Raw genomic sequence first — 15,033 nt, forward strand, 5'->3', positions numbered from 1 at the left:
GATGTTGCTACGGTGCAGAATCCCTAATATGATCCAACACATCCTTAAGAAAGGCTCCAGGTCCCAGTCAAGCAAAGTGCTCCAAGCAGTTGCTCAGTTTATACTAATTGCTCTGGGATTTACATTCCTACGTCAGATTAGATTAGATGTGGTCTTGGCTGTATTAGTCTGAGGCAACTTTACGCTAATTCACATTAAAAGAGCTCCTTAAAGCACTGAGCATTGATAAGCGTTTAGGGGTTATAATCTCTTTATTTTTCTTTTTAGGCAGAATGGGTAATAGCCGCAGCGCCTTGAAGATGATAATGGAAGAATTGCAAGATGTAGATAAAGCTATTGAATTTGCCAAAGAACAAGATGACGGAGAACTTTGGGAAGACCTCATTTTATATTCTATCGACAAACCACGTAAGCAGGATAGTTTCTCAGAAGCCTTGCATATGTATTTTTTTTTTTTGTGGAGTGCTGTTGCAATTAAAAGATTGAATTATCCCCATGCATGTTAGACGAAGTGTTTGTGGATCGCCAGGGAGGTGTTCTGGTTTGTGGAGCACAACATAGCTGTCCTATCGTGCCTTACTTCTAGTAAGGCAGCATGCAGGCATGCTGCAGAATGAGTATTTAGGGATTTAACATTTGACTAAGCTCTGCATAGTTATGTCCTTATGACAAATTAAGGGGAGGACGGTGCTTTTAATTTGGCAGAATGAGGCTTTATTTTCAGGCAGCCTCAAAACACAGTCTGCAAGCTTGATGAGGATGTTGCATAGTGTGTTAATTGCAGCTGCTTCCCTTTGAACCTACACCTTTCTGCCCCTCGGTAGAATAACCATTTTGTTTTGTTTCTGTGGCACAAAAGTAAGATCTGTAATAATGAGTGCATTTTGCCTTTCATCCATTATATGAATAACTACTCAAGTTTAAAGTTTAGATGGAATCAGAAACTGTCAGAATCTCATAAGCAATATCAGTTTTGTTCAGGAGGAAGGTTCAAAGGAGTTCATATGACTGAGAAAATAGAGAATTATTTTAACTATCTGCTCCATTAGTTTTGCAACCTCTTCTGGGGCTTTTAAGCAAGGCTTTAAAGTCTCTCTTGGGATCTCCAAAGGATTGAATGTCTTGTATAATTAGTGTCAGAATACCTGTCTTTTCATCTCTTGGCCACTAATTCTGACAGGAAAAGGCAACCAAAAATCTGTTACTCCTTTGGAAGAATGGCATTCTCAAGTTACCCATACTTAGATGCAGTTCATCACTAAAAGTAATGTTACAATTAGTGACATCTTTAGAGCAAAAGGGATTCAAAGCATATAGAATTCTCTCAGTTCCATCCGCCCATATGCAGAGCAACTCCAGTGATATTCCTCAGTTTTGGAGGTTGAAGAAAAAGCACAGCCTTGAGTTTCATCCTTTTAGTGTTTCATTTAGCCAAGTGCAATTCAAAAAGCAAAAGATTTCTTTTCTGTGACTCTCACCAATGTTTAGAAACATGTTTGAGTTAAGTGCTTGAAAATTTGTTTTTAAATCCTGGAACTGGGAATGGAATAGTCACATAATGTAATTAATTTTCTAGCTCTGTTATCTTGAGTGCCCTTTCTATTGAAGTGCTTTATTTACTTGTGGCTTGTGCTGGATACTCTGTTACCCCTTTTCTGCCTACCCTAGAAGATTCTGTGAACTGCCAAACTGTATCTTCCTCTCTTACCTAAAGGCCTGTGTTTGAGTAAATAAGCTGCAAGAAACGTGAAGGCTATATAAAAGAGGCTTAGAGTCATCTCTTAGTAGGGAACTGTCATAGAATCAGCTGAAGCCTTAGCTTGTCACCAAAGCATCCTTTAATCAGGTATTTTGCTGGATTTTTTTTCTTAATTTCTTTGCCTCTTGGTTTTCACAGCTTTTATTACTGGTTTGCTGAACAATATTGGAACCCATGTGGATCCCATTCTTTTGATCCACCGCATTAAGGAAGGCATGGAGATTCCTAATCTGAGGGACTCACTAGTGAAAATTCTTCAGGACTACAACTTGCAGGTAAGTGTTGTATTCTTCGTGTGATACTCATTTTCAGAGAGACAGCAAAACTGCTTTGCTGCCGAACAGCACGAGAAATGGCTGTCATGAAGGTTTGTTCATTTTGTTCATTTTGTTCAGACATCTGTGATTGACGCTGTGGGTTAGTGCAAAACTATGACAAAAAGGGTAGAAATTTGCCAAGACGAATAGTCTCATCTCTTGATGGCTTCTAGCACTTCTAAATCGCTTCCATGCTGTCATAAGCATGGTGGGTAAGTAGAACTGGAAGGATCTTGGGTGATTCAGACTATGTTATACTGCCTGATTGTCCAATATTGGAAAGTCTCATGACCCATACTTTTCATTGAGGCAGAACACAACATGCACTTACTGAAAGATTCACCAGGTATTGTGCCTGGTGTGAAGTGTCATACTAACTGAAGGAAGATGAACTTTTAAAATCAAATTAAGTCTGTTGTGCAGAATGTGTTGATGTCCATGCATTAAAAAAAAAAAAAAAGGACTGCTCATTGGATTATGAGTGTTCTTATCCCAGCATAACTGTACAGATAGATGCAGTTCCCTACATCACTGGTTTCTGAGCATGTTTGTAAGAACTTTCAAGAAGCGTACCCTTCAATGTTCCTGAAAGTAACAACAGAGAGAGTTGCACTGCATCCTTTAAATCTCCCTGCTACCAAAGGAGGCCCCAACTTGAGTTCTCTGTGATGCTGCTCTGCACCTTTCTATTGAGAGACGTAAGGATCTAGAACAGTTTGAATGCCTCTGGTGTGACTATGCTGAGTCCAAGAAAACATAGCCCAGTAAGCAGCTGAAACTCCAGTTTTCTGAACCTCATTTCTCTTCTGAACAAACTTTTTTTTCCCATCTGCTATTATTCTTTGGGCATCTTTAGCAAATAGGTGGGATTGACAGTTTTAAGTAAGGTCATGGTTGGTCTCTAACCAGGCCAGATAAAGCCCATATCTGTTAGAGCCTTCAGTGATGTCAGAAGGCCTTTTTAAAAGGTAGGGTTTAAGGCTTTCCAAGGTTTTTCCATTATTGTATTATCATATGGGCTTTAGATAATGACTTGCAGTATTTCAAAGAAGCATTTTAGATGTCTTGTTCCCCTGACAGTCATTATGTGCAAGGAGCTACCCCAGATAAACAGATACCAGTTTGCATATAATGCATGTTGTAACATTACTTACAGTTTTTAATTGACTTCTTGAGATACTAATATCCTTGCAAAATTATACTAGCTAAGTAGCATGCTGCATTAAAACAGTTGTATGTTAATCTTGCTGCTGTCAGTACCCAGCTGTTTGCACTGCTGATCCTCCTGTTCTTGCATTCTGCTGAAATCAAAATGTAATTTTTGGTGTGTCTGCAGGCAGAGAGAGAGTGCTGTGTGCATAGCTGGAACTTTACACATATGCAAAGTGTATTGCTTGGCTTCAGACAAAGCTGATGACATCGTTTGGTCATGCTTTGAGGAGAGAAGAATCATTTTGTCTTCAAATACCTTTTAACAAAATTAGTTTGGGATTAAAAGGATGTATTTAACCTTCAGAGTGATATCTAAAATTATTTGCTGCTAGCATTGAAATGCTTCATGGATTTCAAATTAATTCATTTTGAAGTAGATTTGGATAGCTCTAGGGCTAAAATTGAGATCTCATAGAAAAATAGAAATTAGGGAAGTTTAATGTAATTTTCACTTGGCTTGCTGGTACAATGGCAAAACAATATAGACAGAAAAAGGGGGGGACTCTCATTTCTTTAGAGAAATGAAAGCTATAGCTTAAAATGAGGCTGTTCCTGAAGTGTTACAGGCAATGTAAAGTGCATTGTTTATGAACAGATGGTGTGTCTACTGTGAAATTTAGAGATGTGATCACAGCTCTTGCACACTCACCTAAGTGCCTTAGATTGGCAAGCTCAGTTTTTTGGAGCAGGACTGTTTCTGCATTCAGTGTGTGCTTCAGGACATGTCTGGGACTTCAAGTAAATGTCTAACCGGCCTCTCATTGCTGAGGACTATTCTGCCCTGGCTTCATCATTACTACTGCCTCATTAGCTGTCTTAAAGCTAGCTTTGGTGTGTTTGTATGACGCCTGGTTACACCATCACATCATGTTATGTAGGTTCATGGTGAGAAGTCTATGTCCTCTGTTCTGGCCTGGCACAACTCTTTGGATTTTGGTAAAAACTTCATGATTTGGATCACCTAACACACGAGACATTTTGAACGCATACAGAAATCCAAATTTCATTGGCTAGGACTGTCTGTAATTTCATGTCTTTGGATCTCAAGCTCCGTATGCACTTAAGTTTTATTGTTCCCATTTTCAAAGGCAAAAAAGGAAAGCTTGTGCCAAGATCCACAAAGGAGGTACGCAGGTGAAGTTAGAACCTGTTGCTTGGCTCTCAAGTCACTGCCTACAATAAAAACTGTGCTGATCTTTTCATAACATTGGCTCTCCAAAAGGTATTACAGCTGTGCCATCATATTATTTAATTGTGGCCTCCTTTTGCAAGCCCTGATAAGATTGTTTTATGCTTATGTAAGTATGCAGATGCAAATTTCCTATTATGCTCCTAAATTCCCTTAGCAGTAAACTTTACATTAGATGTGATTTGAAATACAGGTAGGAGCTAAAAGCAGTGCATTTGACAGACTTTGTCGTTTTGAAAAGAATTCTTTACATCGCAGCAAACCCAAGTGAATCAAATTGAGTGGCTGCCAAAGCATACCATATGTGGCTTACAGTATGCGTTAGAGAATCCAACAAGGAAGTCTACTGATGCAATAAATTTGTTGTAGTTTTTTTTAATCTGGGATCTTCCCTGAATAATATATGTTTGTATTAATGTTGGCATATTTTGCAGACTGATTGCTTCACTTTAACAAATTACTACCTATTAGATGCACCACCGCAACTGTCCTATGTTCTACTCTAAGCTCACCTCAGCTTCAAAGTAATGTGGTTAACTTATACCCATTTTTATTTTCCAACCAGGAAATGCAATTCTTCCATGAACCTAAAGCTACACACACCCTTAAGTATTTTCCTAAACAGGAAAATGTTCAAGTACTTGTTTCAGTGGTTTTCTGAATTGGGATTAAAACTCCAAGTGATTAATTTTGTTTGTTTGTTTTTTCCCTCCTGAGGATCATTTATTATAATGTTTTCCCTTTGTCATCATCTGAGTTAAGGTGTTAAAACCATAGAACATAGTCGAGTGACACTGATTTATGGTAGTGATGAAAGTTTATTTACTGCTGAAATAATACTCATTTTAGTGTTTATATACAGTTACATTCATAGGCAACAAAGTTATGAAGACATAGACAACAAAGATGAAGTTACAGTTGTCTGAATTTTAACAGGAGTGTTTATCAGTAAAGTGTAGTCTAAAACTTTAAAATTATATTTTATACCTAACTCCTGAAATCTGGTTCTTTGGTACCATAAATATATAGATAAAATATAACACAGACTACTTCCTTTGAATTTATAAACTTGTGAAGATGTGTTGTCTTAAGGAGAAACGTGTTTATTTATTAGACATGACACGTTCCTAGCACATTTTTTATTTAATGGCAAATAAAGCACCATTCTTCCGTCAACATTTTCAACATAACTAAATACCATTCAAATCTATGGCAGGCTAACCAAATTGGGTCAAGTCATATATATCAATAATTTTCATCTTTACTGCTTGGATTTAAAAGTGTTTTCGAAGACACAGAAGCAAAACTCAGTTTTATTTCCATACAGTCAAAAAGTTGTTGTCAGTCACTTTAATTTGCTTTCCACACATAGATGTTGCTTCTCTGAGACTCATACAGAACCTTGGTTCCCATTAGGAATTTACCAGCGCAATTATATTTAAAACCTGCCTTAGTCAACACAATTAGGGCAGTAATGCTTTTATTTGAAAATTGTAGCAAAATCAGTGTTTATTAGTGTTGTTCTGCAAAACAGAAATTCAAAGTATTACTTTTTTTCAGGGAAACCAGTGCTGCTGATGTTGTTTTTACACAACTTATTTGGGCTGGAACTCATCAGTCGTACAACAGTTTGATCTTAACAAAGACGTTCTTTCTCTAATGTACCCTTGAACTATGTGTTTGCCTTCCATATTCAGTTCCCTGGAAATGAAATTGAAAAAGATTATGAAATGATTCACACATGTTTAAGACTCTGGTATCCGATTACACAGTCGTGTTAACTTATGAATGGGAGATACAGGAGCCTTTCTTAAAATAAGTCATGTAATCATGCTCCAGGTTTCTGAAGCACTGTATCACACTCAAATCTCTCAGAGAAGGCTGGTATAAAAATCCCTATTTGCGCACTTTTGAGTTCATTATGAGCCTGTTACATTTTCCAGATGTATAAAGTATGTGTCTTTTCAGCTCTAGTCCATACCTGAGTGAAATTTCGGAAATGCTTGTGGAGTTGGAAAAGATTTAAATACCCTACCTCGTTTCAAAGAGAAATGCGTGATTTCTCACCCTTTGTATGACAATTGTTAGAATAAGACTTCAGAAGATTATGTTATTCTAAGACTTGTTTTCCCTAGTTTTAAAATATAAAAGCAACTTCTTTAGATAAACTACATCTAGGTTTTGTGGATTAGCCATATACTCAAAAGTTGAATTACTAGTTTCATCTTTGATTGAACCTGCAGCAATTCTGCTGGGTAGCAGACATTCATCCATTCATAGCATTCATGTCCATGCATTCACAACAGAGGTTATAAACTAACAGACCCCAGTGATAACCTGAAGAATGCTGCTTGAAACAGCATCTGGAAAAATTGTTGGGTTTTGCTCCTGAACATGAATAAGCTGCTGTTCAGACACATTGGAAGCACTAGGGGGCAGGTGGCAGCTTGCACAGAGGGACATCTGCCTTTCCATTGTAAAGACTAAAAATACTGTGCTTTTAACTGTGGTGGTGACACAGTTTAGAAGCATTTGGTTAACCGGCCTTGAGAAACTTGGACTTGTTTGAGTGCTAAGCTGAATCCAGGCCTGAATTTATTCCCAGTGCTTTGAGTATACCCTTCAAATTAACTGCATACTGCAGCGTTTTCCCTTAAAGATGATGTTAGGCATTTGTAAATCAGGATTTTTTTAATTAAATAGAAGTTTTCATGGCTTCTGATTTTAATTACACAGTAGCATCTTCCCTAAACAAACAGAAAATTAACTAGAATTCTTTTTTGCAATAAATATTTTGGTTTCAGCAGTTTTCATTAATTTAGTAAAAAGCATTATCTTTTAAAGGGTAAAAAAATGTTCTTCAGTTTCATTCTCTCTGAATCCTATTTTTCTCCTTGGAAGGTGGTTTCATTGCAGATTTATGTCCAATGGCAGTTTTAACTAGGTAAGCCTAATCTTAGGGTGCACAGTTGTATATTTCTCCTTCCTTTCAACATAAAGAAGTTAATTCAAACATTCTTTCTTGCTGTATCTCACCTCCAGATTCCCTCTCCTGCTTCTCTTTCTATAACTCTTAAATTGTCATCTCATCTTTGAGCTCTTCAAATCTGTTTCTGCAGAAGTGTTGAGATTTATTACGTTGAGGTTTGACATTTGACATTCTTCATTGTGACTTTTCCTTTTATATAACAACAGCTGGCTACTGTATTCCATTTCTAGCAAAATAAGGTCAGACAAACAGTCACTGAATGTGGTATGGAAAAATCTTTGTGGAATTTTAAAAATGGGGGAAAGATAGAGCATGTATCTTACAAGATATGTCATGAGATATCTCTGTTGTTTCTGTTTTTAAGGCATCAAACAGTATTGAGGTTTTCCAGTGACGTAATGATGTCTACTATTTCCCTCTTAATTTTTCTTTTTTTTTTAAATTAAGTTTTTTCTATTGGCACACTGCATTTTAAGTAAATACGAATAGTAAATCATGCTCCTTTCTTCCCATTGTATCTCTGTTCCACCCCTCTCATTTAACATGCTTGCTTTGCTCCTTTTATTTAAACATGGAATTTTTCATCTGCTTATGCTGAGTGCAGCTAGCAAAGACGCCAGTATAGAGCCAAGACCTCATCCACTGTAAGTTATGTACCTGTCTTTGGGATATAATTTGCTGATTGAGAATATTTTGAATCAGGCAAACAGTCATTCCAAAACGTAGTCTCATTCAGTTGTCCATGCAAAAAGTTTCTAGTATTTTTTCAAACCTAGTGACATTTTTCTATATTTAAAGCAGAATTTACCATTCCCTGTTGCCCTTGGATAAAGTAGGAAGGGGAAAGACATACTCGGATAGTTCCTGAGATTATCACAGATAAAACTGATTCATTTTCTAAGTGTTTGTCTTGTAGAGCTGCATTCAGTTTCTGGTGCTCTGAAAACCTTTATAGCTCAAAGTGTCTAATACTGGAGAATGTCATTTACCTACTGACATGTCCAGTTTGAAATGCTTAAAGTCTTACTCATCTTCAATTTTTTTAATGTATTTCAGATTTGCAGTCTTAACGGCATATCAGTCTTGGCAGCGTACCCTTATTACTTCAAAATGTGTATGTGAGAAGACAGGGTTTTGGACAGTGTTGACCTGGCTGTAAAATCCATTATTATACTTCTTTTTAGGTATTTGCATTAGTGGTATCTTGGACTATTTCAGGATGCTTAATGCCTCCTGTAATGCAAATAATCAGGAGAAAGGAATGGGTGTTGCCTTTTTATGGCACCTTTTTGGTAGGTTTATTCAGCATCAAATTCACCGTGGGACTCTTCTGAAAGCATTTTTCGGAGGAATTATTATGTTGGAAAACAACTTTCCAAACATCACCTCCAGAGGAGGAAGAAAAATTCCGTAAGACTTATTTGGGTTTGTCATATTTTTATGCTTGCTTCGTTAAGTATTGTGAAATAAGGCTCTGTATAATTTTGATGCCTTTGGTTCCTTTTTCTGTTTCACAACATTGTCAGGCAATGACACATCAATCTCATAAAAAATATTAAATAAGTAGAAAGGGGGCTGAGACATTTGCTAAGGAGGAACGAACTCTGGACCTTTGGTTAGTTGAATGGCCATTTAATACTGCTTACTAAATGACACCTCAACAGGGAATGTGTTCTAACAAAATAAATTTTGAATTGCTGTGTTTACGAAGGTTTTATGATTATCAAATGCCTTTCCTAAAGAAGACAGGAAAGATATGGGTAGAAGAAGTTTTGAAATGGCTTGGAAACCGATTGTGAGGGGCACTCTCCATTGTTTTTTGTTAAGGCAAGCTTATAGGAGGGAGATCCTAATTTATGACAGTAGCATATTTGTAAAGTATTTTACTTTTTTGAGTTGGTTTGGTTTTTGGGTTTTTAATAATCTGGGTTTTTCATTTAGGTAGAGGTGATGGTGACAGGAGTTCCTCTTTTCCCTCCTTTATAATAGCTTGAAATGTCTTACACATACCTTGTGCTCTCTGTGGCAGCAGAAACCCAGTGGAGACTTGCCAAGATAGTTGATTTGCCCATCTATTCAACAAGCGCTGTATTTTGTGTTCTTTGCACAACAGATCTTGCTGCGGGAAGGTTGCAAGAAGATACTTGTTGCCGATTCTCTTTCTTTATTGAAGAAAATGCATCGAACTCAGATGAAGGGTGTTCTAGTAGATGGTGGGTACTGAGGAAATGTGGTAGTTTTCAGGGTTTTGAAGTCTTTTACTTGGTTTATAGACCCAAGCCACGTGACGGTCCGCTTTGGAAGCTGCCCAAAAGCCTGAATATAGTACCTTATTTGTAGAGTGTAGTGGGACACTAGGTGCTTTCCCCTTTGAAAAGGAACTACTTGTATCTCAAAAACTACAAGACCCAGCATGCAGCGTTTTCTCTGGATCAGTCTCTGCATAGCCAGTAATGTATTGTGCCCTGCAGTTTGTAAACTGTAAAGGTCAAAAATGCTGTTCAGTGCCAGCACGGATAGTCAGACAGTAATAATCTGCAACCAAAGCAAAAGCTGCAAGACAGTTTTCAGAAACAGTTGAAAATATTTTGCAGGGTGCTAATGATGCATGTGAGCAGCACTGTATTTCACACCAGCTGAGTGTTAATACCAAGAGGCAAAAGCTGAAGGAAGGACAGAGGGTCAGAGCTTCTGTTACAAAATGCTGCAGAGAAATCAGGCACCCATCCCGTGCTCCTTTTTTTTCAGTTTGCCTTGTGCCTATACAACACTGATCCTAGACAGGCTCACTCCTGCAGTTCTGCCACCATCATAATCAGAAGATGTAAACAATTCTCATGCTGTTAGTAGAAATGCTGCTTCAGTATTGCTCTTCAATTTTTAATAGACTCCATTAGGCATCTTAAGGAAATACTTTAAGACCAAGCTCCGTTTCTGTAATAGCAGTATGTTCACGCCTGCTTTATAAAAAGGTAAAATGGAGTTTGTTAACAAAGCTGTTACAAGTTTCGTTTGTTTTGTTTTTCCAGAGGAGAATATCTGTGAATCATGTCTGTCTCCAATACTTCCTTCAGGTAGGATGCTTTTCTAGAAAAGAAAGAAGCGGTCTATTTTTTTTATTTTTAGAGGCGCTACTGTATGCTTTTATTCATAGAAATGTATAGTAGTCTCCCGTGGTCATCACTGTATAGATTTCAGTCTCCTGTGCAAAGCTTGCTTATGAATTCTGAGGTGAGAGTGGAGTCTAATTTGAACTTTTTTTGTTGCAGTAAACACAGATTTTCCTTCTTATTCTTTCTTATCTTTGACTTTCTTATTTTCTGTTTTGAATTACATGGAATGGAAGGCAACTTTTAATTCCATCAACCTACATGTTCTCAAAGATTATTAGAATCACAAAACTAGGCTGTTGTCACCAAATCTTGTCCAACTCTGTTGGACGATTTAGACTGAATTTGTAGATCATAGTTTTATGGAATATACTTTTTGTCTGAGTGGTGGAAAACTCTTGGCTTCAGTCACTGCTGTCATATCTGAAACAACTTTAACATACTGTAGTTTTAAAACACCTTCTAAAGTTAGTCTGGAAACTAGAAATTCAGGGTATTATTTTGAAGATGTACATTCTCCAAGGCAACTATATTTCAGAAATACCAATATAGTTGTTGGGCATCTTAAGAAGAAATAGTTTTACTAGGAGAATATCTGTCGCGGCATCTTCAAACAAGAATACGTAATACAAAGTATATTAATGGTCCTTTTTTTTTTTGTTTACTGAATGTGCATAGCCCAGTAGAATAACTTACAGTTTTTTAATCTGGTTTCTACCATTTTTCACTTAAATAAGTAAATAAATGCAAACAACTATACTATGATCACATGCACCAGTGTACAGACCAGAGCAGTCACATGGTGATAGAAAACCTGGCAGAGCTGAATGTGCTAGTGCCTTGAGGTACATGTGTAGAGGGAATGGGAGCCAAGGAATCGAATGTGGATGATGCTGATGAGTGAGGTGGTAATTCTTTGAATATGTGGATGTTGTATGTAGGCTTCTAATTGGGCAAAATATTCGTGTGGGAATCAAAAGGCTCATCATGCACTTAGTCAGCTTCTTGCCAAATTTCAGGATTGTGGCGGGCAGTGTAGGTGCTAGAGCTGCTTAATGTTCTGGTTCTCCCTGCACTAGCACAAGGATTTTTTTGCTAACTTTTCTTCAAAATGGCTGAATTATTTGAGGGTAGTTTACTCTTCTCTTCCCCCAAATTTAGCATGTAGCACATGTTGGACATGAAAAATTTCTGGTGAAAAAGTGTACAGCATTTAAACCACAGAATAAAATTGTCTTGTAATTCCATCACTGGAACACATTACCTGAAACCATCACTCTGCATGATATCTATAAATGAGGCAGAATAATTTCGAAATTAATTTGATAGATGTTACTTGATATTTCTGTGTGTACAATAGAATGCAGGCATATACTGCTGTAACCACTGAATCATTTGTTTCGTTGCCCTGTTGTAATGAATTTACTTCTCTCTTTCCCAGATGCATCCAAGTCCTTCAACGTGGTAGTGTTCCACTGCAGGCATATGTTTCACAAAGAGTGCCTCCCGGTGTCCAACACAGTAAGAACTAGCTTAATCTCTCTGACACCTTTGCCAAAGATGAAAGCGCAAATTATTTCCTTTTGTTAACTGTGGAGAAGGGCATGGGTCTATCAGGAATTATAATACGATTACAGTAATTATTTGTGGTGATACCCCATAGCAATATGTGACTAGGGAAAGGGTTTTTAGGGCAATCGCAACTAAAGTATATCCAATTTAGAAAGAAATTGCTGCTGTTTGAGAAGTATTTTATCTCTTCCTGCAGTCTGAATATGCAATGCAGCTTTGAGACATACAGGGAATACGACCTGTTTGATTTTTTTTAAATTCTTCCCTGTTGCAGCTCTCACTTTAAGTAAGTTTAATTAAAGACAAGAATAAAGATATTTTCTCAAGTGAACCATATTAAATGATTCTCACCTGGAAGAAAAAAATCCCACTCATTTCAGAGTGAATATTTAAATATCTTTGTAATCATCTTTATGCTCAGAATATGTTTTTCTTCATCAGGGAAACTTTTTATTCCCCTCCAGTGAAAACAAACTAAAAAAGTAACTTCTGGATATAATCAGTTTTGAATTTGGGAATGAAAGCATCAGAATGGTAACAAAATTGCAAAATTGTATCTGTCTCTGAAAATGCACATCTAGTGAAAAAATAACTTTAGTGAATCACTTGATCAGCAAGTAACCAAGCAAAGTGCTCATAGCCATATGGTACAACATGTATACTTATGTATACTTATAATTTTCATAACATAATGAAAATCTTAATGAATTAGATCATTTGCAAAAGAAAGCCCAACAACTAGTAAAGTGGCAGGACTGGGTAACATGTCAGATGGGATTTTTATATGTGGCATGGATATTACGTCATATATGTCCTATGGCATGTATGAATACACAGGTATCTGCATATTTCTGAGCCAGATTCTTCACTGCTATAGCATTTCTTGGCCTTAGGTAATCAGTTGTGTTACTGGTGACATACTGAAAGGAAAGCAGTGCATGCATAAAGTGTCACACAGAACTAAACACAGGAGAAACAATAAACACATATTTGATATCAGATGGACAGAATTCAGGACGTATTCTCAGCTGTTGGAAATCTGTAGAACAATATCCAAAGACAGAACTGTAAGAAAGACATCCAGTGGTCAGTAGAGCTGACCAAGTGACTTACTGTCTTTTTTATCTATGAAGATAATCAGTGACATTTTTTACTCTCTGATTTTCATTTTTGTTTGGAGGAAATTTGGCCTTACTGTCCTGGAGGGTGGTGGTAATACACTTGGAGTGAGTGGTGAGGTGTATTGCGCTCTGACTCCAGAATAGCCTGTTTTATTGTGTTCCACTATATCACCTTCCTGCACCTAGCCATGAATGTGTCTGTCCTGGTTTTGGCTGTAATAGAGTTAGTTTTCATCCTAGTAGCTGCTGTAGTGCGGTGTTTTGGATCTAGGATGAGAATACAGTTGATACACTGATGTTTTAGTTGTTGCTGAGAAGTGATTACAAGGACTTAACAGCTTCTCATACTGCCCTGCCAGCAAGGAGGCTGGAGGCGCACAAGAAGCTGGGAGAGGGCACAGCCGTGGCAGCTGACCCAAATTGGCCAAAGGGATATTCCATACCATATGATGTCATGCTGACCAAAAAACTGGGGGGAGTTGGCCGGGGGGGTGCATCCGTGCTTAGGAGCTGGCTGGGCATCAGTCAGTGGGTGGTGAGCAATTGCACTGTGCATCACTTGTTTTGTGTATTCTTTTACCATTATTATTATTATTTTCACTTCCTTTTCTGTCCTATTAAATTGTCTTTATCTCAACCCACAAGTTTTACCTTTCTTCCAATTTCCTCTCCCATCCCACTGGGTGCGGGGGAGTGAGCGGACGGCTGGGTGGTATTTAGCTGCCTGCCAGGTTAAACCACGAGAGTGTCTATAAGGAGCAGCCTGACTGTGAATCGTAACATTGAGAAAGGCATTTTTCATTCATCTTGCCACATTCTAATGTGGCTGCATCTCTCTAAGAGATTCTTGTTTTCTTTTTGATTTCTAGGTATCTCCTGTCCAGTTCTGCAACATATGCAGTGCCAAACACCGAGGGCCAGGAAGCACAATCCTGGAGATGAAGAAATAGCAGTCTCCTAGTTTACCGTGCCAGTCTGTGACACCAGCTCTGTTAGGACCATGCAGAGCCACTGCAGTTTCTGTTAGTCTTTGTTTCTGTATATAATTCTGATAGTGATTTAAAACTGGTTCCTGTAAGTTATCCAGCTTATTAAACAGTTTTGGGAAAGAGAAAATATGAAAATCTTTCCCTAGTAAGTCTTTGTTATGCAATCCATATGTCACTGTTCCTTTGCTCAGCTTGTTACTTAACTCTGGAACTGAAAAGAGAAATAAAAAGGAAAGGAAAAAAAAAACGGTTTGAAGATCTGTGCTTGCTATCGGTCAGTGTGCTTTACAGTTTGGAGCCATATCAGGCTCATGGTTAGATGTTGCAAAGAAAGATGAATTGCTGTGAATTCAGCTCACCAAACTGCTTCAGTCCTGATTTAGTCTATTAGTGAACTGTTTAGCTTGAGACCCATAGGAGTCCGACTGCTTTCAGTGGAACTGCTTCAGGACTTGAAGCTGGCTGTGTGCTGACTCATACATTAAATTAACAAACTCGTTAACTGTTAATTCCACACATTGGCAATTTACCTTGGTTGTATGGTTACACATTCATACTTTGTTATAAACTGGTTATTTTCTCAATTGATCTTCACACTGCAGTAGTTTAAGGTGTGCTTTTCTCATGTTAAACTCTTCCAGAAACTTTTTTTAAAATGTGAGCAGTAGGTCTTTACACTTATTTTATAAGTATGGTTGTAGTGTATGATTTCATTTAAGTACAGGGAGAAAAAAAAACCCAAAACATCTGACCTTTCAAATATAAGATCCCTAGG

General features: G+C 37.6%; 1 protein-coding gene across 4 annotated transcripts in view; it reads left to right on the forward strand.

Moving 5' to 3' along the window:
* The window catches only part of VPS41 (VPS41 subunit of HOPS complex), a 110,860-nt gene extending 96,346 nt beyond the window's left edge, over nt 1-14,514 (forward strand). For all 4 annotated transcript variants that reach the window (XM_064443869.1, XM_064443868.1, XM_064443870.1 and 1 more), the window contains 6 exons: nt 268-408; nt 1,898-2,034; nt 9,580-9,679; nt 10,496-10,540; nt 12,018-12,097; nt 14,139-14,514. In XM_064443869.1, coding sequence (XP_064299939.1) covers nt 268-408; nt 1,898-2,034; nt 9,580-9,679; nt 10,496-10,540; nt 12,018-12,097; nt 14,139-14,219 — 584 coding nt within the window. In that variant the 3' untranslated portion in view covers nt 14,220-14,514. The remainder of the gene's footprint in view (nt 1-267; nt 409-1,897; nt 2,035-9,579; nt 9,680-10,495; nt 10,541-12,017; nt 12,098-14,138) is intronic.
* The last annotated feature ends 519 nt before the right edge of the window (nt 14,515-15,033 follow it).

Source organism: Phalacrocorax carbo, chromosome 2 (genome assembly GCF_963921805.1).
Source record: "Phalacrocorax carbo chromosome 2, bPhaCar2.1, whole genome shotgun sequence".
In the NCBI taxonomy this organism is placed as follows: Eukaryota; Metazoa; Chordata; class Aves; order Suliformes; family Phalacrocoracidae; genus Phalacrocorax; species Phalacrocorax carbo.